Source organism: Prunus mume, linkage group LG4 (genome assembly GCF_029339155.1).
Source record: "Prunus mume cultivar Tortuosa linkage group LG4, ASM2933915v1, whole genome shotgun sequence".
NCBI lineage: Eukaryota > Viridiplantae > Streptophyta > Magnoliopsida > Rosales > Rosaceae > Prunus > Prunus mume.
In genome coordinates this window covers 2,476,016-2,503,929 of record NC_142701.1, presented here as the reverse complement: position 1 = coordinate 2,503,929, position 27,914 = coordinate 2,476,016, and the positions used below count along the sequence as shown (strand labels likewise).

The 27,914-nt window shown below is 34.8% G+C and overlaps 2 protein-coding genes and 1 long non-coding RNA gene across 4 annotated transcripts; 1 reads left to right on the top strand and 2 right to left on the bottom strand.

Moving 5' to 3' along the window:
* Window positions 1-342: 342 nt before the first annotated feature.
* RPL21C (Ribosomal protein L21) lies at window positions 343-4,882 on the bottom strand. The gene is made up of 5 exons (XM_089049745.1): window positions 4,476-4,882; window positions 4,152-4,232; window positions 1,827-1,928; window positions 1,640-1,714; window positions 343-610 (listed from the first exon to the last, which is right to left on the bottom strand). Exons 1-5 carry the CDS (start codon window positions 4,800-4,802, stop codon window positions 539-541), a joined length of 657 nt encoding a protein of 218 aa, XP_088905871.1. The 5' UTR covers window positions 4,803-4,882; the 3' UTR covers window positions 343-538.
* A 1,327-nt stretch (window positions 4,883-6,209) lies between these two features.
* LOC148917651 (uncharacterized) lies at window positions 6,210-10,908 on the bottom strand. Its single transcript, XM_089049893.1, has 2 exons — window positions 9,252-10,908; window positions 6,210-6,673 (listed from the first exon to the last, which is right to left on the bottom strand). Exons 1-2 carry the CDS (start codon window positions 10,906-10,908, stop codon window positions 6,210-6,212), a joined length of 2,121 nt encoding a protein of 706 aa, XP_088906019.1.
* Window positions 10,909-23,328: 12,420 nt separating this feature from the next.
* LOC103328522 (uncharacterized) lies at window positions 23,329-26,322 on the top strand. 2 transcript variants are annotated; one of them, XR_016125910.1, is made up of 5 exons: window positions 23,329-23,592; window positions 24,084-24,193; window positions 25,028-25,136; window positions 25,644-25,742; window positions 26,026-26,322. It is a non-coding gene; the product is annotated as an uncharacterized LOC103328522 (long non-coding RNA). The 2 variants fall into 2 exon arrangements; XR_016125909.1 differs by having other exon boundaries at window positions 23,331-23,597.
* Window positions 26,323-27,914: the final 1,592 nt, after the last annotated feature.

Below are 27,914 nucleotides of genomic sequence, written 5' to 3'. Positions count from 1 at the left end.
GGTACTTGCAGACTCCTCGACTATCAGAAGTCGACTGAAGTAATTTATGTGATTTCAGGGAATTCTACTGTACTACGACCGCTGTTCTAAACACATGCAGAGGTTTGCATTCTCTAAACCCAAAAAAAACACCCATCTAAAAATCGTTGGGGCTATGGCTTATTTATTTAAATACAATAGGCCAATGAGTCATATTTTTATTTGTTTGAAACCAGTGTGCTTCACATGGCAAGTTGCTAAGCCTACCTTTTTCTTTTGTTTACCCTTTTTATCTTTGATTGAGGTAGAAGCCAACCATGTAAAATGCATCAAAGGAAACTTCGCAATCATGTGAAAGTCGTATGAACAGAACGGATAATGACACTATGCATTTTGGGCAAAACGAACGGTAATCCATCTACCAGCTTACATACAAAATGAGAAAGGCAACGAAACTAAAAGGAAGAATATCCAGATTCACTACTTCAAGAATATATTCAGAAGCATGAAAAATAAAAAACAAAAAAACAAATCCTGAACCGAAATCTCCCCTATGTGGTTACGACTCGAGGGTAACTGCTGGATAGTCTTGGTAGCCAGTGATGCCTGTTATCCTTATCCGTGTATTTGGCTGGATACATGAAATGAGTTAAAACTAAATCAAAAGCATCAAAACAGGAATAGGCAATTAAGAGGAAAAGTGATGTGTGTATTTGATCAAGGACATATATAAGATCTTAAGAAAAACACATACAAAAGTTTGTTTTCATCCCAGGGGATAAAGGTACATGTGCCTCTTCGTTTTCATAATTTTGTTTTTAAAAAAAAAAAAACATATAACAAACTATAAGCTATAGGTGTTTGCTCGATTATACAGGAACTTCTTGCTTGGGGCACTACTAGATGAAAAGTATACAGAACTAAAAGTACACATTGCTGCCTTTGCGTCCTAGCTATGATGATAAATTAAAATAATTGAGTTTGGTTTGAGTAAATTACATGTGATGCACTCTGCAAGATTCAGCAGCTTGTACTAGTACAATACATACATATATATATATATATATATATTTCAATTTCATACATAAATTTCCCCAAAAATCTTGTCAGTATGGTACCTTATTGACTCTAATACCCGAAAATCTCGTCACAACTCAAGAATGTGCTCACCACATGGGGTCAAAATCCCAAAAGAATTAGTCACTAATGACGATGATTGTCGCCTATATAGTCCATATAGACCCAATTCATGGTGAGACTCGGCATGCAGTCACATAATCCATAACACATGGTGAACTACCATAACAAATTTTCTTTCTTTCTCTTATTTTATATTTTGCTTTGTGCTCATATCAGCCCTTAACATTATATAATACCACTTAAACTCGAATTTAAACTAGGGTAAATAAAAGATGAGGGTAATAAAATAAATGAGAAGCAAAGTCTCATTGCAGTATATGCATAATGCATATACCTGTATGCTCTAACTTCGTTTCTATCATCCTATTAGGCCAAAAAACTATATAAAAAATTGAAACTTTGTTTCTTTCCTTGTTTCCATATATGAAATCAAGTCATCGCAACAAATTTAGTTGCATTCATGAATAAACTCTACTGTTCTGGTTAGCTCACAAAGAAATGAGATGAATGAAGGTAATACCTGTCGGTGACCAATGTTTCTCCTATAATTTTTCTTCTTTTTGTACTTGAAGACAACTACTTTGTCATTTAGTCCCTGCACAATAATATGTCACAATAAGACACAGAAAATATACGCAGACACACATATAGAGACGCATTATTTGTGAGGGTAAAAGCGATCGAGTCATTATGATATAGTGACTTACTTGCTCTTCAACTACAGCATGTACAGCAGCATTTGTCACCACTGGTTTTCCAATGTAGGTAGTTGTTTTTGTTCCCACAAGCAATACCTTGTTCAGAACAATCTGCATAATATCAAGTTTAAACATCTTGAGAACAAAGCAACGATCAGTTCTTGGCAAATAAAAGAGCCAATGCTGATAACATCACTGGTTTTATAAATATAAAGAATTAAAGATTTTTTTGGGTCATGAAAGAATTAATGATTTTGAATCATTATTTAAAGGCTAGACAACAGACCACAGTATTCTCCAACTATTGATGGATTCTAGTAAAGTAAAAGTACATTCTATGGAGTTAAATAATATTCTTGTGTTGAAAGGGAGATACGGGAAGAACCTCTACACTTTGGTACATTTATAATTTGAGATTTGAGGTGTTTCGGATTCAGAATAAGAAGTTGGTTAGTCATGAGTCTAGTTTCTTTTACCCTTGTTTAGGTGAAGTACGTGCACTGTTCAGTTACTGAAAAGTCTTTCCCCTTCTAAGAGTTTGAAAAGAATCTCCATATTTTATTAGAAATTTGCAGATTCTGTTGCTCTATGCGTAGGACTTTCTGCATGTTTTATACTTCGAAAGGTGAGACATTGAGGTTCCTAGAAGACAATAGGATGGTTATAGGTTTTCATATCTGTTGATCATTATTCTTCTAATTACTCTCTTCTATTTTCTTTCGCATCTATGCAATTTTCAACCAACTGTTAATACCATTACAAACCCTAAAAGGTTCTCAATGTTACATACCGAAACATATTCTAAATATTCTAATTCCATCATGAAAGAGAAATTAAATTATGTCGCTAACTAGAATAACCTATATTCTAACTCCATCATGACATGCTGAAATATACTCTGAACTAGTTCATATTCTCATTGACAAGGCATACCCATCGGTCGGTGTAATGCAAAGGAGAGTTTTTGTTAAATCGAACCACCAAAGTTATTTAAAGCATGTTACTGGAAATCTAAACCCAAAACTTAATGCAGGCAGGCTTTTATGAACCAAGATTGCACACTATTTCTTCAAGCATCCATAAGTTCATAGTTCAATTTCAAGGCAATGGAGGATAAACTACCAATTGAGTTGTAAAATTCTTCTTCCTTTTTATTTCTTCTTTTTTAGTTCAGGATAACAAAGGAGAAGACCATGTTAATTGTGTTAGGGAAAAGATAGTGTAACAAGACGAAAAGAATCTAGCACTAAGATCTTGAAGAAGTGCCAATACAGGTAAAAGTGAACAGTGTAGCTCTCCAAAGTGGAAAGCAATTATTTTAGCTGAAATTGCTCCTCCAAAAAAGTGCATCCACAAAAAGGGAAACCCATTGTTCATAGTACTTCCTCATTCTCCCTCATCAAGTGTCAGTATCTCACAGGAAACAAAAGGACTATATAATTATAATTGATGATGGAATTACTTACCATAATATTTACCCCTATCATTGACTGCCTTGGTTATTTAAGGAGCATTCATCTAAGTAGATACTAACAGCAAGGGCATTTACACCTAAACATTGAAAATTCTAGGTACAGTAGAAGAGAATACTGTTAATGCACTACTTTTACTAAAAAAATTATTAGACGCTTCCCTTGAAGTATTGTGTACCCAAAAAAGAAAACTAGATTTTGATCCCAAGCTGTTTACAACCATAAGCAAACCCAAAAGAATTCCACGAGAGGGCAAAGCTCATAAACTGAGGGCTGTGTTCCTGATTTTCCTTTCTACCAATAAAGGGTAACCTCATTAATCAATAAGAAATTTGTTATCGGCATAGATCAAACGCCCATGACTTTGTCTTGAAATGATTACTTGTGAAATAGGAAATAGAAGGCCAATACTTGCAAACAAGTTCCTTTCCCAGTTATAATTAATGCTTCTACAATATCTTGTAAAGGATTGACTCATTGCAGCATTTTCAATCAACAGTTTTCTGTAACTATGGTTCCAACAATTTATGATTTGATGCAACATTAGCTGAAAGTCACCTAATTTCACAGGTTCTCAACTGATGGGGTTAATAATTTGAGGCATGCCACTGGATATGGAATGTTTCTCATGCCAACCCAAGAAGTAAAAGCGTATTAACTTCATCAAAATTACTGCACTTGTGTGTGATTCTTGTACTGGCAATGTATAAAAATCCAATTAAAGCAAAAAATTTCACAAAACTAAGTTAAAGCTAGATATAACTACAACAAGAATTGCCAAAACTACAATTAAAGCCAAGATGGAACAAACATGACAAGAATTCAAGTAACTAATAACCAAAGAATGAGAAGAACATCATACCTTATCATTGACATTAGCGCCTTTCAGCCTCTGAGTATAGATATATCGTCCAGGTATAACAATGTATTGGCGCCCACCAATCTATACAGACACCATACACAAGCAAACCCAGTCATAAGATTAGCAATTATGATCTAATTACAGAACCCAAAATTCGAACTTTTGTTTTTAGAGAAAAGAAACCAAGCAAAAACGTAATTACAAACAAAATGTCAGCTGGTTAATCAACTGGACAACAAAATTAATGACCAAAAACGCCATTTTTCAGCTTAAAACATCTAGGTAACCATAAATTCAGTCAATGAATTGAAATTGAATACATACCATAACAACACCAAACAACTGCTCGCGTTTTGGGGACGAAGGGGTTTCAACCACCTGCAAAGCCGCAGGTTCCGTATCATCGGGTTTGGCCTCAGACTCCGAGGCTTGAAACTCGGCCTCGACGACCACAGCAGATTCAGCTTCCGCCGACTTGGTTAGAAGAGGGAATGTGGGTCGTGAAGAGGAGGAAGACAGCTTGTGCGAAGAAGAAGAAGAAGAAGAGAGAGACAGAAAGCTGACATTGCTGGAGGGGGTTTGAAGGTTCTGTGAGATTTTGCAATGGGTTGCGAACAAAGAGCACAAGGAAAGAGTTGCAGAGGCTGCCATTGTTTTGATTTGAGAGGAAAGGCTTAAAGCTACAACAAGTGAGCTGTTCACTCACTCTGCCATGGACTTATATCCTATCCGTTAGCAGAAACCAAATATGTATGTAGGGGAAGGAAATCTATTTCGGCCCAACAATTTGCTCTTCATACCCTACATTTGCAAACTTTAAAATTCAATTTTACCCTTTGAAAATAATTTGAAAGAAGCAAAAATTAAAAAATAAAATAAAATAATACCAACCAACATCCTTAGCAAAACTAATTACTATTACTCTGAGTCTCACTCATATATCCATACTTAGCACTAATAATATAGATAAACCCTACACCATTTAATTTCTATAAACAAAAAAAAAAACCTAAAAAATGACAAGCCCTATATCAATTTAATTTTGATTATTAAATTACTTTGATGACCTATTAAGTGTTTTGAGATTTTTTATGAGATTTTAGGGTTGAGTTTGTTTTATGAAATCTATGGCAGTTTTGTAATTTAAAAGAAGTTAAAAACTTTTTTGTTATGTTGTAAATAAGTTTTTGGTGTGTTTCTAAAGTTCATTTCATATAGGGTCTTTTTTTTATAATTTGGGCTCATATATTGAGTATAATAGTGAATCTCTCTTAATATTAATTAGACAAGAGGAATTATTAATTATTTTTTTATCGAAGCGATAATATATTATTGAGGCAAAATTACATAAGAACTTAGAAAAATGAAAGGATAATAAAAAGATTAGAATGTTAAAGAAACTTTGTTAGTGAGAGAGAGGAAGAAATTGATGTGGATTATTAAACAAGTGAATGGGTATTGATAAAGTTTGGGATGACTTTTGGGATTGGATCTAATTTAGGCATTTCGACCATTGGATCTTTTGTTTTTCATCTTTAGATTTGGTCAAATTAAATCTAGATCGTCATATGGGAGCTAGTCGTTGGATCACAAGAACCAATTAATCTAGGTCACTTCAAAGTGTCATTGGACTCTACGCACAGCTGGCCTTTTGCACAATTGAACCCGTGCATCGCAGTTAAGCGATAAATTCACGTGCATGCTTGTTGAGGGGGCTTTAGCCCTGAGTGCTTTCTCTTTTTCTTGTTCTTTGACCCATCCTCTACTACATGTGCTTTAGCCACCATGGAGTTACCACTAGTTTTCTTTTCAGAACCACGGTTGTCTTCCTCAATCCTTAGCCTCAAGATCAGATCTTCAAGTCTCATTTCTTTGTGCTTATGCTTGAGATAATGCTTGAAATCTTTTCCAAGATGGTGCCAATTTTTCAATGATTGTAGCCACTTGGAAAGTCCCACTCTGAACCATGTTTTTCACCTCAATCTCATGCAGAATAACTTGGAGTTCTTGGACTTGGTTGATGACTGTCTTGGAGTCCACCATCTTGAAATCAAGAAATCAACCAACCACGAATTTCTTCATGCCAGCATATTCAGTCTTGTATTTCTTTTCAAGTGACTCACACAGGGCCTTGGCAGTTTTGATTGGACTATATACATTGTACAAAGTATTGTCCAATCCATTGAGGATATAGTTCTTGCAAAGGAAGTCCGAGTGATACCACGCATCTACAGTAGGAACCACTTCTTTAGTAGTACTAGTAGCATGAGCATCTTCCTTCAAGAACTTGGCCAAATTCAGTGTGGTCAAATAGAAAAGCATCTTTTGTTGCCACCTCTTGCAATCAGTTCCATTGAACTTCTCAGGTTTCTCTCCATGAAAGGAGGAAGTAGGGATCACCACAGGTAAAGCATGAGCCACACCTTTTCCCTTGCCATTACTAGTACAATCACTACTAGTAATGAAACGACCTGAACCAATTTCCACTTTGGAATCTGGTCGAAACTTGTTTAAAACTGACACTGTAATCGTGGGTCGTAAATGACCAAAATACCAAAACAGAATATAAACCCGAGCCCTAACTCGTGGCTGCGCCGATAATCGTAGGCTGCCTACGCACTTCTTGAGGGATCAAGCCACACGTAGTTCTTTTCTCTGCTCATGATCTCGCAATGGTTCGCTTATCTCAGAACTCATTTAATTATCCGTAAACTCGCACTAGGGCTAACATTCTTGGAGTATCCGGGACTCCATTTTATGATCTGTCAACTACTATACGATCCTGGGAATGTTTAGATTAACCTATCTGAAAATGGTTACGATCCAACGGTTCAAACATATTGAATCCGGAAATCACACACTAGGCGAGATTCGTTCGGGGTTCAAATGTATCCAAATTAAGATCCGCAAATCCTACACGGTCGTGGGGACTAAGAGATTATTCTAGGCCGACTCTGGTCCCCACCCGCTACCCATGCACCGCCACACGCCCGGCAACGCGTGGTGCCTAAAGCGATAACACTTCACCGAAAAACCTCTAAACCACGGCTCAAGACTCCTACCCTAGGTATAACACCCTATTTGGATCCACTTTTGTTCTTGGACCTACCCCAAAAACTGGCCGGAAGTGGCCGGAATCTCAACCTCAAATCAAGCAAACTTTGGATCCAAGATCGAGTTATCTACGCTAGAAATTTCTAAAATCCTATCCAACCAGCAGCTAGGGCTCAAGAAATAGATGAGTTTCCATACCTAGATCACCGGAAATTGTGGCTGGATGACGGAGAACGAGCCGGCGAAACTTTATGAAAAACTGTCCAACACCGCCGCTTATTGGCTTCCGCTACCACGGCGCGGATCGGGGCAGCAAAAGGCTGAGGCTGGAAGAGGGAAGTGTGGTGGTTCTAACGAAACTGGTCTTGCTCGAGTCGGGGGTCGGAGTTGAGAGAAAACACCTCCCGAAGTCGGCTACTCCCCCTCCCCAAAATGCAGAATTCTTGGTTTAAAACTACTAAACTTCGCAATATTTACGGTTATGTCACTGAACTTCTTTTGATCGTAACTCCTTCGTTACAACTCCGATTCGAGTCCACTACATGTCTACGAACTCGTTTCATCGCGCTCTACGCAACAGTACAACTGAAATCTCCAAATTCCTTCCTAGTCAAAAAGTCAACTTTTAAACTAATAAAATATTATAGGGGTATAATGGTCTTTTAATGGAATAAATTATTAATTAAATATTAATTAAGGACAGGGTTGTTACAATTTCCCCCTTACAAAAATTTCATCCTCGAAATTTACATACCCATCACTCAAAAAGGTGAGGGTACTAAGCCTACATCTGTTACTCGGGTTCTCAAGTCTGCTATTTTGAAACTGCACTCACCACTTGCATCTCAATAACTGTATCTATAAGGCAATCAATAAAATCTGAAGGCAACCTATGTATATATGGGTACCTGAGGTGGCTTAAGAAAGTATAAAACTCTGAAAAGATATGCCAATTAACTGAATTTCTGATAAATTTAAAACTCTGCTGCCATTAATCTGATATTTAGCTAAAATTCTCCTTTTTCCTACGAGTGCTCGACACTGCTAATGCTGGGCACAAAAGACTAATTTGCCCTTTTTAATCAAATTAACTGAAATTCAAGTGCGACTTCTACCAAAAATTCGGCAGAATCTCCCATGTAAATTGAACATTCCTAAAAACATTATACCTGTAAAACAAGCATATATGTTTAAATATGTATCTATATTACAACTGTCAGCATGTAACGAATTATATCCAAAAGGAATCAAGCATGTAGCACTTAAGTCTCAGGTTGCAACAAATCAACTAATTCAATACACTCATGAGATTCATGTCAACTTTGCGATCAATAAAAATACTCTAGCAACCTCAAACATTCTAGCTCGTGCATTCTTACTTATGCATGATTATCAAATAGTAGTTTTGCTGAAAAAAAAAAAACATTGAATGTATAGTTCATCCTATTCTATAATCATTGCTGGACTCAGGAGACATCCGTCAACCTGATCTACAACTCGCTCCTACATCTGGATAACTGTAAGACTCGTGGGGCAAAATATGCTAGTATTACTAGAACTGTTTAATACCATATCCAATAGTAAAATATGAAAGCCAATAACTTACATGAAATAAAATAAAACAACTTAAATAAAATAAACTAAGATAAATTAAAGCAAACTAAACTAAAATAAATAAAGTCCATAAGTAAATACATATATATATATATATATATGCAATATATATATATATATGCATATATATACTCCATCTATTACTTGTAAAACAACTGTGATGTTTAAATAAATAATGGTAACTGTATAAAATCCTTAATTTAGTTTAAAAACATCTCAAAACTTAAATCCTCTCCACCTAGGTGTACCCCCATATCCAGTGGCGGAGCCAGGAATTTATGTGTTGGGGGGCCAATATATAAACCAAACAAGACATCAAAAAATTTCAAATTTTCAACCTTAACAATGTTTGGAAAAATTAAAGGCAAAAAATAATTGTTTATTCAATTAGGTATCAAAATAACACTCGTCGTTCTTTCATATCTCGAAAACCATCTATGATTGAGTCAACGCTAAACTTTTCTGCAATTTCCCTTTCGATGTACATAATCAAAGAGTCTGTGAGAAATTCGTCTTCCATCTTGTTACGGAGCCTAGTTTTTACTATACGCATAGCAGAAAATGATCGCTCTGCAGTTGCTGTAGAAACAGGAAGAGTAAGCACAAGAACAACCACTCTATAAACAAGTGGATATGTCGTTGATCTTCTAGTCGTTACCATCCATTGAGATAGATCAGAAATTGTTGACAAGTTTTTGAACTCTGGAAGTCTAACGACGTCACTCTCAAAATGTTGAAGTTGTCTTCTCAAACCTATCTTCTCATGATCTTCAAAGTCTTGTGGATAGAACTTATCTACCAATTGACAAATATCATCAATCCTAAAAGATTTATTCACTTCACGAGGATCCAAAGCCGACCCCATAATAAGCAGCTCTGTTGTTTGATCACTAAATCTGCTATTTAATTCTTGAAGTTGAGAATCTATTGTAGCATAAAAAATATCTATCATATAATAATGCTTAATCGTAAAATCATCTTGTTGATGGCGAGCTCTACCTCGTCTTGCAACATAACGAGCATTCATATCTAGTATATCTATGTTCCGTGCTTCACAAAAAGAATTCACCTTGGTAAGCAAAGAATCCCATCCATCATCTCTTAATTCTTGGATGAGTGCTTTAGTGGAAGAAACAAGATTCATGGCATTTATGATGTCTTGGGATTGACATTGCAAAGCTTGACAAAGATCATTAGTGATCTCCATAAGTTCTTTCATAAGATGTAAGATAAAGATAAATTCATATGAAGTCATTGCCTCATAAGCTGCATCAGCATCTCCTCGTTGAGAATAAGTAGTTCCGTTATCAATTATATTAATTAGAACTATGCATGTTGCACTAAACATATTTACCAAGCTAGTAATTGATTTCAAATGAGAACCCCAACGAGTATCACCAGCACGTTGTAAGGTGCCAATTTGGTTCATTCCTTTCCCAGTCTCGAGCTCATCAATTGCAATCATGTGCTCAATTTCAGCAGCTTGAGCATTTTTCAGTTCATCATTACGCTTGCATGAAGCACCAACAATATTGACAATAGAAGTCAATTTAGTGAAAAAGTGGTGAACATGAATAACTTCTCTTGATGATGCAATTAATGCCAATTGTAATCGATGTGCTAAACAATGAACATAGTAAGCATATGGGCAATCATTCAAAATCAAAGCTTGTAACCCATTCCATTCACCTCGCATGTTACTTGCACCATCATATCCTTGTCCTCTAATATTTTGAATATTTAGTGAATTATAAGACAATATAGAGTATATACCTTTTTTCAGAGTTAATGCCTCAGTGTCTGACACATGAACAAGCCCAAAAAAGCGCTCCTGAATAAGACCTTCTTTGTCAACAAATCGCAACACTATAGCCATTTGCTCTCTCTTGGATTCATCACGCGCTTCATCAACAATTATACAAAACTTTGATTCCCCAATTTCTTCACAGATTGCTTTCTTCACTTTAGTTGAAAAAACATGTAAAATTTCTTTTTGGATCTGTGGTGATGTGTAAGAGGCATTTTTGGGAGCTTTATCTAAGATAACTCCAGCAACTTTTTCATTATATGCAGCCAATATTTCTAACATTTGAAGAAAATTTCCACGATTGATTGAATTTTTTTTTTCATCATGGCCTCTAAAAGCACATCCTTGGAATGCAAGCCACCTGACTGCTTCAATTGTTGCCTTAAGTCGTAGTCGATTGTCTGCAATTTGTTGGGAAGAATAATTCTCAACGACTTTCTGTATATGCTGGGATTGATTCATCAAATCCAAACATGATATTTCAGCAATCTTATGGGGGGAGTTAGGATCTTTCCCCTCGTGATTTAGAAAAGAACAATTTTTTCCATCTCTAACTTTCTTCCAACTTTGAAATCCCTCAAGAGTGAAAGCATTTTTTCCAGAATGTCCAGATGGTTTGTTAAAAAGATAGCACGGTAGACAAAAAGCTGCATCTTTCACAGGTGAATATTCTAACCACGAAGGAAATAATTTGAACCATGAACTTTGAAAGCTACGCTGATGAGTTACTGATCCAGATTTTGGATACTTGGAAAGTATAGGTTGGTATGGACCGACGTTAATGTAAGCTCGTCGAATTTCGTCACGTTGATTAACAGGATAATTCCATATTTGCGGACGTAGCCCTGGGTCGCGCTCTAAAGTACTAATATCAACTTCATTATCAATAGTCTCAATTCTTGGAGATCCAGAACGATTTTCATATGCTATTGTCTCAATATTATAATCAGGTACAGATGAGGTAACTTCAATATGTTTTCTTTTGAAAAATCCATCAATTTTAGGTTGTCTCTTCATCTACAAACCAATTACAAATTTTATTAAGGACATGATAAATTATACCACAAACCAAAATAAAAAAATAAAATCATGTTCTATGCATAGAACATATACAAATATATTATCATAAAAAGTAAATAAACAAAGGAAAAAAAAAATTAACTGTAAAGTTATCTAACCTGGAATTAGAAATTCTGAAGTAGGAGGTTGGAGAGCAAACTACCAAATTCAATTATTTTCTTTTGTTGTGTGCGGTTGCTTCGAACTAAGTTCATGTTGCTTTATATAGGAACATAAATTAAAATCCCAATCCTTTTTTATTTGGGTAAAAGTCTATTTCCTATTTGATAAAGGAAATTTTTTGAAACTTTATTTGATTGACTGTTTTAACTTTTTTTATTAATATATTGATGGACATGAGATTCTACTTTTTAAAAAACCAAAACTGGCGTGAGGATAGAAACATTCACAACCTTCAATCAAGTGGCAAGTGGTTATTATTATATATATATTTAATTGGAAAGAGAAACACATCTTGAGGGGGCCACAAGCAAAATTATCATATTTACTTTCTAAAATCTATAGGAACAGAAGACCACAAATCAAATATTATGAAACTTTTGGGGGGGCCCAGGCCCCTTCAGGCCCTCATATAGCTCCGCCACTTGCCATATCTGATCCACAATTTTGATATTCCACAATTCGATATCCAGTCAATTCCTTTAATACCACAATTCCATCTTCGCAGGTCTCGAAACACAAAGTTAACGAGCCGCATTCCTCGCAAGTCTCAGAGATAAAACTTTAATTTGAGCCGCAATCCTCGCAGGTCCCAGAGACACCAAGTCCATCCGAGCCGCATTCCTCGCAGGTCTAAGGGGACCATTAGTCAGCATGAGCCGCAATCCTTGCACCACATGGTTCAGGCATCCTCGAACTTGGGCAAAATAACCAACTGTCTCAAGGCAACTTGGGGGGTACCCTATGGTGGGTTTGAAAACCATAATCTGTTATTTACATAAACTGGTTCTAAACTGAACTTATTCAGTAAACTGGTTCTCAACTAAGCTTAAAATATATCCATATATATATGTATATATATATATATATACCAAAATCTGATAAAAACAAAAAGTTATATTACTTCCTTTTCAACCACCAAATATGTGCTTCAACTACTTAACTAGTTAATTAATCACCTTGCTATCTGCTTGCATATTATTCCAATATTATATTTATACTCTTATAACACAATTAATCATATGAGCAAGTATAAATAGGTGATGAATAAACAGATAATTAAATGCTCAACTTGCTAAACCTCAGTTCTCGACATACAAGTATATATATATATATATATATATATATTAACATGCATAACAAGTTTTTCAAATGAAAACCTCAACAAATTTTCCAACCATAAGAAATGTCCAGCAATTCTGAAAATAAGGATGCACAAGTAATGCAATGTCCACAGGAAGTTAACCTAATGCTCTGATGCCAATTGAAACGACCTGACCCAATTTCCACTTTAGAATCCGGCCAAACCTTTAAAATTGACACTGTAATCGTGGGTCGTAAATGACCAAAATGACCTGAATACAATAACATAAACCCCGAGCCCTAACTTGTGGCTGCGCTACCGATAATCAGTAGGCTGCCTACGCATTCTTCGAGGGATCAAGCCACACGTAGTTATTTTCCCTGTTCTTGATCTGCAATCGTTCGCTTATCGTAACTCGCTTAATTATCCGTAAACTCGCACTAGGACCGACATTCCTAGAGTATCCGGGACTCCGTTTTACTATATGTCAACTACTATACGATCCTGAGAATGTTTAGATTAACCTATCTGAAAATGGTTACGATCTAACGGTTCAAACGTATTGAACCCGGAAATCACACATTAGGTGAGATCCGTTCGGGGTTCAAACGTTATCCGAACTAAGATCCGTGAAATCCTACGCGGTCGTGGGGACGAGGAGATTATTCTAGGGCTGACTCGTCCCCACCCTATCGCTTCACGACCGCCACACGCGCCGGCAGCGCGTGGTGCCTAAAGCGATAAAACTCCGCCGGAAAAACTCTAAACCACGGCTCAAGACTCCTACCCTAGGTATAACACCCTATTTGGATCCACTTTTGTTCTTGGACCTACCCCAAAAACTGGCCGAAGTGGCCGGAATCTCAACCTGAAATCCGGCTAAACTTTGGATCCAAGATCGAGTTATTTACGCTAAAAATTTCTGAAATCTTATCAACCAGCAGCTAGGGCTCGAGAAATAGATGAGTTTCCATACCTGGATCACCGGAAATTGTGGCGGATGACGGAGAACGAGTGGCGAAAGTTTATGAAAAATGTCCAACACCGCTTATTGGTCGTTTCTGCTACCACGGCGGATCGTGGGGCTAGAAGAGGAAGTGTGGTGGTTCTAACGAAACTGGTCTTGCTCGAATCGGGGTCGGAGTTGAGAGAAAACACCTCTGAAGTCGGCTGCTCCCCCTCCCCGAAATGCAGAATTCTTGGTTTAAAACTAGGGAAATAGCTTAAAATGCCACCCTTTTCATAATTTTCATTAAAAATACCACTCTTTCCCAAAAAATTTAAAACTATCACCTATAAATATATTTTTATTGTAAACTGATTGCACCCATATTACATTTTCAGAAATTTGGTTCTCTCTCAACTCTATTGGCTCTGTCTCTCTCTTCAGCCCGTCTGTCTCTGTCGCTGAGCTCTCTCCCTCGTGTAACTCTCTCTCTCTCTCAGACACAATCATCTTTCTCCCTCAGCGGTGGCTGTTCATCCAATCTTAACTCCACCGTTGACATCCACGAGATACTGTTCATCTAACCCTCACCCATCTAGCAACAACAGGCACACTCCATCACCTTCATTCATCACTCCGAAATGACGGCGTATCACAGCTCATTCTCATGGTGCCGTACTTAAACTCCAGACTATCTCCTTCCTCCTCCCTCCTCCCTCCTCCTCCTCCTCCTCCTCCTCCTCCTCCTCCTTCTTCCATCTCCGCCAGTGCTGGTTCCCCAGTTTTATAGATTGAAGAAACAGTATAAAGAGATAGATTGAACAAGTGTACAAGGAAATCAGATTTCTTCCATGGTAGCGTGCCGCCAATAACTTTGCAAGTAAATTAATCAACTTTATTTATTGATTTGAACAATCCATATTTTGTTAATGTTTTGGTAATCTGTCCTATTCTCCTTCCACTTCATTGAAACTGTATCATCGTAAGTTTCAATTGCTGGAATTATATAGTAGACAGAAATATTTTTGTTTGGTTTTATTTTTGTCAATGGTCATGCACCCGCGGGAAAGATGTTTTCTGTTAGTCATATTTCACACTTAGCTATTTCTTACGATTGATTGCTTTAATTTAGTTCAGATTAATGACTAATTTTGGCTTCTAGTTTCCACTCACCACATCAACAGAACATAGAGTATATAAATTAACCTTCCATGAACATCACTTGATATTGAGGTTTGAATAATTTGGTTTTATAACTATACAAGCTCCTTCTCAAGGAATTCTGACATGGCTCCATATTGGGACTTCCTCAGAATATTGACACTTTGTTCTGTTGTGGTGCCAACTTGCCCAGTTGCATCTTTATTTAACATCATGGTGTAGACTATTGATGCATTATTTTGATTTGTTATTTAACATCATATTGATTCTAGTTTGTAACTTTTGTTTTTTTGCTTTTGTTTTCAGTTTTATGATAGTGAAACATTTTACATTTTAGGATTACTTGAAAAATCCAGAATGCGTTCTGTCAAAGCAAGCTTTAAACTATACTTCGTAGAGAAATGTTCTCTTGCCAGACAATCTGGCAGCGTAAAATGCTTATGTTGCAAGACTCTGAATTTAGGCCATTTATTATGTTGGTTCTTGTCTTAGTGTGTTATCCAAATTCACAATCTAGCAACATAAGCCTCATTAGAGTAGTTTAGAATATTACTTTTGTCAGAGAAAAAAAACATGGCCTTTCATTGGCCAACTGGTCCCATAATGAGAGTTTGTGTCATAGAAGAGCTGGTTTAAATACCAAATAATACATGTTTTGTTTTTTTGTTCTGTTTTTGGTATTGGTTTTGTTTCATTTTCTTTTATTTGAAAAAATGAAAATTAAGCAACCTTTAAACCAGTATTCTTTTTTGGTCAACCAAGGAATTAGAATTGTCAACTTCTCTTCTTTCTTGTATCCTGAAGTTTCAAAAGAAATACTCTGTTACACATTGGTATTATTAAGCACCAACATCTCATGTAGCTTAAACTCTATGTGCTTGCTTTGTTTAGGAGCGTTATTATCTTGCTTTGAGGCTTTAATTCTTGTCATTTACAGGATTTATATGTACCTACTTTGCAGGAAAATCACTTGTTGGAATAGCAGAGGTTGAAGCAGCCATACAAGAAATGTTCCAGGCACCTCATATTCAAGTGAGTCAGATTATATCTTACAGTCATGATGAAAAATGATTTCTGTTCGTGAAACTTGTTTTATTTAAATGGTATGTTACATCTTTGAAGAGGTAATCAATACCCTTGAGTGAGGTAATCAATACCCTTGAGGTAATCAATGTTTGGTCACTAATAAAAAAGCTATTAGTGACCGCAAATTTGATCACTAAAGAGCTTACAATGTGGTCACCAAAAGATGCATTTTGGTCACTAAAACTAGGTCACGTGCCCACATTAGTGACCTACTTGCTTGGTCACTAATGTTTCAAAAAAATTGGTAACTAATTAGGTTTACCACTCCATGTTATTTATTTATTGTATTATTTATTGTATTACAATATGAAATCACAATTAATTTCAAATAATTCATTGCATTCAAAAGCAATCCATATATCTAACATTCTTCCAACAAATTCACAAGATGTCTCAAAAACAAAATGCTAGATATTTAAGTTCAACCTAAATGTCAATTGATTCCCAAAAACAAAGAACATAAGATTCATCACTAGTAGATTGTCTTCTGTCCTCTGTCCTCTGATATACTAGAACTTTATCCATCAGACCTGCATCAAACAAACAATAATTATTTGCAAAAAGATAATTTCAAATGAAAAACAAGATTTTTACACTACGAACAAAGAAAACAAAAAAATAAAGGAAAAAACAAAACAGCAAAAAGAAAGAGAGAACCAATAAACAAAAAGAAAAATTCATGAGAGACAGAGAGAGAAATAAAGCAGCTGAAAGTTAATATTGAAGATAAAGTCAAGAATTAAAAATAGAAGAATAAAAAAATACCTGGAAACTTCAACCATGCTGATAAAAAAATAGAAGAATAAAAGAATTAATATCAAGAGAATAAATATAGGACCAGTTAATATTGATTCTTTCATAAGAGAATAAAAAATAAATAACTTTTTTTTTTATATACAATCGTTATATTCATGAAACACAAACTGATATAGAAATAATGACTGAAACAACCCATGCGCAGATGCAGAGCGCAAATGAAATTGTGATTAAAGAATTGTACAATAATTGAAAATTTCATGAAACTCAAAACTCAAATCAGAGCTATACATCAAATCAAAGATAATTAAGACTTCAGTTAAGCATAAAAATAAACTGATGAACAAAGAGCAAACAATACTTGTTCTTCCATCATGGAACCAGATATGGACCCTATTGCCCAGCATAAGGTGTTTAAGTTGTTCCAATGCTCAAGGTGTGACAAATATTATCTCCCTCATGATCTACAAGATCAAAATGACACCAATAACAAAAAATAAGTATGAAAACATTCAAGAAAGAAAATAACAAATAATCCAATACATTTTCTACTATTAAGAAAGAAGCATATTGTAGAAACTGAGTTTCTGGTAAGATTAAAATAAATTTAAAAAGCTTCTGTAGATAGTATTTTCAAAAGGCTTCTGAACTTAATTTCTAACAAGAAAGTTGCCCAATACCATATCTAAACTCATACACAGAAAATCCACTTTTTAGAACAAAACTAAAGAAGCATTACATGGCTAATGTGATTGTCCGCGTGAATGAGCAAGAGTGACATGGACACAACGCTTAGAAACCTACGGTCTCAAAATTTGTTGGGAAAAGATTTGAATGTTATTGATAGGAAAATGGTAAAGGTTCCAATGGTTAACTGAAAATCTCCCCAAAATTTCAAAACAAATTTAAGACACCTAACTAATTCAGACTTGTTGAGTCTCTTTCAATATGGAAGGTTTGCAAGTTCTGAGATAATAAATTGGTCTTTTCCTAGACAACCTTCTTGTTGATGGAAACCTAGAAAAGACTTACCAATTTCAAACCATACATATTTATTCAACTACAAAGAGATTAAAAAATAAATTACAGTCGGATAGACTAAAGAAAAACAGGGGGATTCAAGTAAAACTAAAGGAAGCATTCATACAAAGTAGAAAACAGAAAACTCAAAACAACAAAAATTTCAAAGATAAAAGTATCTAAATTACCGGCAGCCCCATCATATTTGCAGCTGCTGCAGGGTTATCCAAATTATGATGCAACTCAAACAGTTCCAAAACCAAGGAATTCTAATATTCTAAGCAATCTTGCTCGAAGAAACAACCAATTCCAAGTCAAATTATCACTTCATTGTTCAAATGGGAAGAGAGAGAGAAAGAGCTAAATAGGGCCTTCGGGTGGGTGCTAGAGAGCACATCATAATTAATTATACCTTAAAAACTTCAGTGTCATCCATATATGAGATGTTTATTAGATATTCAAGACCCATCAGCAATGCGGCTATATTCTGTTGTGTGGTTTCAAGCACACGAATATGTGACTGCAAAAAGAAATGGAGACAGCTAATAACATCCTCATTGGAGGCTTAAAGATTAATCATAATTGCAAACTCTTTTATGGATAAGTAAACAATAATTATAGACAACACAATAGATAAAGCTTAAAGATTCTGTTACAACATAAACCAAACAGCAGAACTATCATATCCAAATACGGTTGGCGAAGGCAAGGCAATATATCAACATATTTATCTGAAAGCTAACAAACTTGCCTTGTAAAAATTCCGGGCATAATACCTCCAAATTGAGGGTTCCAAGCCGCAGGGGCAGCTGCCTTTTCCATTTACGAACTTTCAACAAAGTCACAATCTTCTGGGCACAAAACAAATCCTAACCAATTTCAAAGCAACCTCTAAACCCTAAAACCCTAAACCAATTTGGAAGAAACCTTAAACCAATTTCATACAAATCTATACACCATAAACTAAATTCACAAAAACCCCAAATTTCTAAGAAAAGGAACGTGAACAGTACCTCGTGAATGTGAACTATGAAGTTAAGCTTGGATGGCTAAGGGAGGAAGATGACTGCGTCAAAGAGAGAGAGAAAGAGTTACACAACGGAGAGAGCTGAGCGACAGAGCCAAGAGAGTTGAGTGAGAACCTAATTTCTGGAAAAGTGATATGGGTGCAATCAGTTTACAATAAAGATGTATTTATAGGTGATAGTTTTAAAAATTTTGGGGAGGGGGTGGTATTTTGACAAAAAATCATAAAATTGGTGGTATTTTGGGCTATTTCCCTTAAAACTACTAAACTTCGCAATATTTACGGTTATGCCACTGAACTTCTTTTGATTGTAACTCCTTCATTACAACTCCGATTCGAGTCCACTACATGTCTACGGACTCGTTTCGTCGCGCTCTACGCAACAGTACAACTGAAATCCCCAAATTCCTTCCCGGTCAAAAAGTCAACTTTTAAACTAATAAAATATTCTAGGGGTATAATGGTCTTTTAATGGAATAAATTAGTAATTAAACATTAATTAAGGACCGGGTTGTTACAAGTAACACCAGTCATTTTCCTTTAATAAAGAGGAAAATCCACAATTTATTTCAAAGTAAACTTACAACTTTTAAGAAACTAAGATAAATTTAAAATTCTTTAAAAACCAATAAATATAGCAATTACCAACAAAAAAAAAAAAGCTTTCATCTTAAGATTGTTGGTAAAAATAAGGATAATTGTTATGTTTACAGAATTTCGAAAATAAATACAAGAAAATAACGACAAAGAAAATTATGAATACTTTATAGATTATCAAGTCTAGAACTTGGATCTATCTCCTTAAGACGAAATTGCTTCCTCACAGGTGCTTTTAGGATTTGTTTGGCAAACGTCTCCCAAGATACAACGATCGACTTCTTGTTGAAGTAGCACTTCAATCCCCAAGAAAAGCGAACTCAAACTTGTGTATGAATTCTCTCTTACTAACTCACTATATTTCTGAAAATATAATGCTATGAATGCTCTAAAAACTACTATTGTTGGATGGCAATTGGATGAATTAAATGTTGTAGGACCTTCTCTATTTATAGGCAATAGGGCATCTGTTCAGAAAAGATGTGACTGAAAAATATTAGTAAATGTGTCTTTTTATATTGCAACCATAAGCCAAGAAGTGCAATGTTTCAATTACTATGAAACAATGCAACTTAAGCCAAGAAGTGCAATTTTTCAATTTCTATTGCAACTTATCACATATGAAACAATGCAACTTAAGCTAAGAAGTGCAATGTTTCAATTTTTATGAAACAATGCATCTTTTCACATAAGGTATTATTATTTTATTCAAAAAATAATATTTTATTTTTGCTCGGTTAAGAACATGACTATTCCTAATTGATACATACCAATTCGTAAGTCATGTACTTAAAGTCATGGGTCCCTCAATTTAATTTTCATTTAATTATTAAAAAAATTAAATATAAATATTATAATTTTCTAACATTGGATCCCTAAGTTCCAAAACAGACATGATTGGATCGGTGACAAATTTGCTTATAAACATTTTAAGTAATTTGATGGAATTATGTTTAATATATTATAAAATCAAAATAATTTTCTCTAACATTTCATTTATATTTTACATTTACATCTATTAATTAATTTATTATATTAAACTTGACGATAAATATTTCATATTTCATTATCATATTTTTCCATTATGAAAACCGATAATTCAATCCAATCCAATATCAATTGGATCGGATCGGATTGGATTTAAACGTCTAATGTGATTGGATTGGATTGGAAAAAGCATAATCCAATCTATATTGGATCGGATGCAAATTGGTGAAATTATATTGGTTTCGAACCAATGTATACTCCTAACAGCCAGTAGTTGATTTTTTTTTCTTTCTTTTTCATGTTACTGGAACCGAAATGATCTCGTGTTATACAACCTAAATTTGTGAACATGCTTGAGCCACATGCAGTTGGAATCAACTAGTCATTGAAATCCAACGGCCATTTTTTTTTTTTTTTTTCCAATTCAAATCAATGGCATGTACTGATTTTTGATTTTAACGGTTAAACAGCCAAATTTAAATATAATGCTCAAAATAATAAAATAAAATATACTAAATCATATCCAACTATAAATTTGATCGAAATTCTCTAAATACTTATCCATTTGTCAAATAATCCACACAAGATTATATTCTTCTTATTTAACTACCAAAGTTTCTTGGAGTTTCCTTTTAATTTCGTTCTCACTTTCATTTCATTTGAAGATTACCCCAAAACCATCTCCAAGATATTCCAATTAGAAGCACCACGGGGATCAATCTCTTACATTTTGAAATCATGTGTGCCATTTATTAATTCATCACAAAACAATTATGGCTCGAAAATCTTGGTGCCCCGATCATATGAAGCCATTGAATCTAGATTCAAGACCATCAAGGATGAATGCTCTCTATGGAAGACTTGTCTGAATAAAGTCAACACGAGCTCAGCAAGTGCCATGGTAGTTATCTTCATAGTAATTATATTTGTCAACCATCATCGTAATCGTGCGGAATGTATATTTTTGAACGATATATACCTCCATGTAAAGATTTTTAAGTTGTATCATGTGTGGCATATCTCAAAAGATTGCCCCAAATAGGCCTATCCAGCTAATTTATGGGAAGATCATATCAATAAAGGGAGAAGAGTAATTTTGAAGGATGATACTCAGTTAGAGCCCCCACTCGAAGGCCAGGAGACGCGATCATCAAAAGGCGGTCAAGGAAAAAAGGAAAATGGATGAGGCTTGCGGTGGTGATGGAAAAACTTATTCATCACGGTCAAGGGTGGATCTACACTTAGGCGAGAGTGGGCTCCAGCCCAGTGCTGATTTTTTTTGTAGACTTAGTGGTATAAGCCAAATTTAGGTAAAATAATAGTCTAGGCCTCTATTTAAAATAAGTCTAGCTCTCTATATAGAAATAAGCCCATTCTTGAAGCATATAGGAAATAGTAAACATGCAATCTATAACCTATATAAATTTGATTAGAAGAAAACATCAAACTTTTTCTTCTAGGCACCCAAAACGTCATATTTGAACCTTCAGAGCCTAGAAGAATTACTCTTTTGTTTATTCAATTTTCAATTTTAATTGTTGTTGTTAAGTTTTTATGATTTAGCGTTTGGGTGAAAACTTTTGGGGATTGTTATATATGTTTTATTTTTGCAACTTGAATTATTAATTAGCATATATGATTTTTGGTGTCTAGTATTTCTTGTTAGGATATCATGTCCATGATAATAATAAACTGGCAAAGAGAGGAAAAAGTATTTCTTCATTCTTCAAAAAAAGTGGTAATGATAACAAGGATACACCTTTTGCATATGATGTTAATACTTCAATTTCTAAGGAACTTACTCAACTCGGATCTCAAATAGTTGAACAATGTGCTTAATTTTATATTTATTTATATTTTGTACTTCTTTGTGTTATATTTGCTCGTAAGGTGGCCTTGTTTGATTTATAAAATTTTATTTACATTTTTGTTTCAAGAAAAAAAAAAAGGCTTATAATATATCTACTGTAAAAAAATTTAAAAAAATTTAGCCTACCCTTATAAAAATTCTTGAGTTCGCCATTGATCACGGCAACAAATTTAAGGATGATAGAGACATATATAATGTAATAAGGATTATGGCTTGCCAAAATTGGTATCAGATCGCCGTGCCAAATCGATCGGTATGGTATCGTACGATTTCAGTACCAAAATGACACAACAAAAAAAGGAACTAATTCAATATTCAACATATTCATTCACCAAAATAAGTGATGTCTAAGTTACAAATTCAAAGATTCAACATATTCAATATTCAAATCCTAATCAACATATTCAATATCAAAATCCTAATAAACATATTCAATATATTAACCAAATCAATATTTATCCATCAACATATTCATCAAATCCAAATGGTTAAAACTCATGCCTTATGACTTACAAACCAAAATAGTTAAATCTCAAATGGTGAAGGAGAATTTTCGAATCCTATGCAGCTCCATACCCAAAAATAAAGCTCAGTCAATTTTTATGATACATACATGGAAATTTATGCTAATACAGTCAATGAAAGAAACCATATACATGAAACAACTTTTAATTATCAAATGAATCAAAAATTATATTTTAGTACTATTTGGTACGGTATTGACCGGTACCAAAATCTTGATATCGATACCATATCATACTCTATGCAGACGATACGATCGAATATCTCCCATACCAAATGAAACGGTATGAAATCAATATGATACGATACAGTTAGAGACGATTTCTAGATTTCGATTTAAGATGCACACCCCTAGCATATATAATGTAATAATACAACGTAAGTTACGAAAAAGACAAGGAAGATCACGTGGCTGGGTTCATTGCGCACCAAAAAGGCAAGCGCTCACCACACGCCCTCCTCTGCCTCGTTTTCTCCCGCCACACTCTGTCTTCCTCCCCTCCTCCTAAATGCCAAGCGTACCGTTACCTTACCTCGTTAGTCAATGACATTTTTCTGTGTAAATATATTCCCCCAAATTTCAACCAAATCCTTTGTTATTTTTCTTCGAAATCTATTGAATTTCTCTTAATCCAAGACCCATTTGTTCTGCCCAGCATTTCCAACTGCAGGTGAGGTAGGTGATTCAGTACATATTTCATTTTCTCAATCTAATTGTGCATTTCCTCTGGGTGTATTCTTCTTATTTTTTTCCACAAAATGGTTTCTTTGTTCTGATCTAGGGTCTCTGGAATTATGGCTTTTAGTTTCTTTCTAAACAGTACAAATTTTTTTCTGGATTGGGGTTAAATTGATGTCTAATTCCAAATTTTCCGTAGTTCAAGTATCATTTTCTACAAGATGGATTAAAAGCTATCATTTCAATTTATTAATTGTAATATTTTTGCGGTTCAGTTGATTAAGGGTTTTTGTTTACTGAGCAATGAGGTAGAACAATCATTTGTAGGACAGCAAACTAGGGTTTCATTTTAAAATTCAATATCTATATATAAAGTGCAAAAATTCAGGCCCAATAACGATAAATATGGTTGCCTACTGTTGTTTGGAGGATCATCTGACAAGATTCAAGAATGTCTGAATTTGGTATTGCTTCTTATTATAGGATATAAGGCCCTATCTAGTTCATCATAGAGACTGTTATTGGATCATGGGTTCACAGGATCCTGTTCCGGTGGCTGACAAGGCTAATGTAACGGAGGCCTCAGTGCGTGGGTAAGTTGTTCAGATCTTAATTTTCACATGAGCGCATAAGCATTGTTATGAGTGCTAGAAACTTTCTATTATCTGGATTGGATATTCTAATGCTTGGCATATTAATTAAAGGCTGGATGTTCATGTGTACTTAGGAATGGTAAAGCTTGTCCTGCTTTAGAAACTTTATGATGCAAAGTTGTGTAACATTTTGAAAAAGGCAAATTGAAAATTTAGACATGGGGTTTCTGAAGGAGTGATGAAAAAGATACAGGGTACACACATTATGTTGTGGAACCAGTATAAGTTTCATCCCAGTCGAAATCTACTTAGAAATATAGAAATGCAGCTACGTTTTGGAATAGAATTTTCTCAGAGAAAGTTTATGGAATTCATGTGAAGGAAAGAATACATATGATTCGTTTTTGACAGGTAGCCTTTCTAACTGATTAGAGGATTCAAATAATGTGGATTTCTTGACAGAAGTGCTCACTTAGGCTCTATTGTGAACAAAGAATTTGATTCCTGTTGATGAAGCTGATTTATGTCAGTTAAAATCTCTTTCTGATGTGGATTACTGATTCGTTTTTCATAAAGAAAAAACAACCCGCTGTTCCTTTATGTATTTTGAACTTCATACTCCTTTATGATTGCACTAATGGCATTAATATGTTCATGCTTTATAAGAGGTTTTTGAGTGTCTTCCAACTGCATTTCCTCTAGGCATTATCAAATTGTGTGAAGTTCTTTAGAATAATGGATGTGACACATCCAAGTGGATTAGCATGACTGTTTATTAGGATGAAAAACCACTCAGATTGCTTGGATAGATGTTTAAAGCTGTTTGATGTGCAGGGCTTGTCCTAGAAAAAAGATACACAGGAAAATTCCTTAGAGAATCCACAAGGCTGAGAGTGAGAAATATAAGCGTGTGTCATTTTTCTTGAGCTGGCTGATGCTCCTTGTAAGTTGCCTTTTATTTATGAGAAGTTCACCATGACTCTCTTATTGTAAGCATTTTTTGATATGATGGTGGGTCATTCTTAATTTGAGATAACTCTTGTAAAGAACTAAATCAGCTGAACAGTTGAAAGGCCTCTATATGTTGTGTGCAGCTACTCGACTGTTAAAAGTACTTGCTTGGTCAGATTCAGTACTTACGAAAGGAGAATGCATCCCCTGTTGTCAAAATCTAGCTATGTATAAAGGAACTTTACAAAATTCTTTGCCCCCAAATATTTTGTTACTGTGTCATTTGTGTAGAAGATTCAAAAAATATATGCGTACTTAATTCTGTAGGTATTTAGCTAAAACCCTACTGTTTTTTTGTTTTTTTTGTTTTTTAAGACTGGTTAGTTTGGATCATTCCTTATGCATCAGTAGGTTAGAGCTGAGAAGAAACTTGTGCATCTTAGTTGCATCTTTTTTTAATCAACCATATCTTCATGCAAGTTGTTTGAAAATTGAACAGGTGACACATGAGAAGAATGAGCTCAGAGAGGATAATTCTGCTGACAGTCTCCTGCTGATGATGGCCAATGGCTTACTTATCTTTGCCAAAGCCATTGAGGTGAGTGGTAATTCTTTTCTTTTTCAAAATGTAGTTCCTTTGTTTTTATTTATTTATTTCACCCATTTATATATGGGTTGTTCGCATTGAATGTGATTTTTACTTTGCTTAAGATTCGAAAAGGTATAGTGGTTGTATGAGATTCATTCATTAAATTTTAGCCTAAACTTTTTCATTTTGCTGTTCTTTAACTAAGAAAAAAACAACATATATACGGCTCATGTGGAGTTTTGCGTTAATAAATTATTGATATTACGTCACTGCATTTGATGTTTTGTTTCAGCAAACAAAGGGTGCTCACTTGTGAATTATGATGCTTCCGTGAGTTTTTCTTCAATATCACCCACCAATCATCATAGTTTGTTTGAAGCTTCAATGCTGTCAGTCTCACTGAAAGTTGGATATCAAATGTATGGGTAGTAATAGTGCTTTGCAGTAGTAAGTTGTATGAGAGAAAAATGTAGTGCATGTATAAAATTTATAAAACGCCCCTAGTGTCACATGTACTTGTATTAATATTGCAGTTTGCAAAACAATTTCTTAAACAAATTATTGTACCAATTGTACTGATGCCATGAAATCTTTGATTTACAAAATGTTATAACACAAAATAAAATAACACCATGAACCAAACACCACTCCTCTATGAACCTATAAATGCTTGTACAGCTGCTCCAAAAACCCACCAAATTGAGTACGAACACGACGATCCACATCTTCCATAGAAACAACCAACTTCTGTTCATGATAATGATGATTCAGATTCCTGAGGTACCTAAGAAGATCCTTCACACCCCCACCATATGTGGTAAATTTATGATGATTAGGATTATGACTGGTAGATTTACGATTGGGATTATAATGATAAACACCCAACATATGGCTATCCATGCTAGCAAGGGTTGAAGAACTGTTCCAGTTTTTGAACTTATCAAAATCAGATGATGTCAAAGCATGTTGGACATCTTGACAAGTAGTTGGATAAATCCTCTTACGTTCATAAACATCAAAGAGATGCATCCTGTCGTCAGGGCTTAACAAAAACGGATGACCCTCCACTTTATCGACAAAATCTTTATAGCTGAAAAGACAAAAAGAACATCCATCATATAAGAAAGAAATGAAATAAAAAAGAAAGAGCAAGAAAAAATAAAATAAAAGAGATGGAGATCTCACCCCAAACCCAAAGTGTCAACATATTTGGCATGCTTAAAGAACGCGTCACATTCCGGCCAATTACGTTTGCCTCCCCTTACTATCGATTCGAACCAGTTGTCCAACATCCATAAAAGGCCTGTAATATCTTTTTTCTTCTCCTTCTCACGTTTTTCATAACTGTCAAACTCATCCAAAGATCCATTAATGTTGATTATCTTCAGACATTTGTCAACAAATACATAGTCCGGTCACGCAATCCACCATGATATAACCCCTTAGAAAGGATGCGACGTACACAAGAAATCAAATCCCTACAAACAATTAATACAAAGAATTTATGTCAAATACAATTAAATTAAAACTAAACTAAACTATAATCAATTTTAACCAAACAAAAAAATTAATAATAAATAAAAATCTAACCAACTACCTTATAGAATTAAGCCAAAAGTCGTTAAGACAACCATCGCAAATCTTGATAGGTAGTTTAAGCTCATCATAATAACCATTGTTCACTAGAGTCGTCCACTCTTTAAGATCGTGTTCGAAGCGATCATAACATAGACACCAAATTCCCTTCCTCAACTCTGTATCTTGAGGCAAGTTGGGAAAGTCCTTTTGTTGGGAGAACAAATATGTCCACGGCCGTAAAACAACACCATCAGTAACTGCACAATTCCTTTCAAATACTGTTTTTGCATTTTGTCCAGCAACTTTTACAAACATCGCATTTATAGGTGGCTTGTAAGGATCAAAATATAAATATCCCTGATACAATTTTTGAGAAATTTTATAATTAAACGTGAAACTGTAAAAACAAACCGCAGAACCAATGACCTGGTTTTGTTTCTTATTTTCACGATGCAACGTTTCAACAAACTCAAACTTCGTTCTCTGGTCCTCCATTTACTGTAAAGAATTCTTAGCAATGTAAGTAAACTGCAAGAAAAGATAGAAACAAACAAACATTTAACAACCAGAGGAATTAGACGTTTTCTTCTCGGGCTTTCCTTC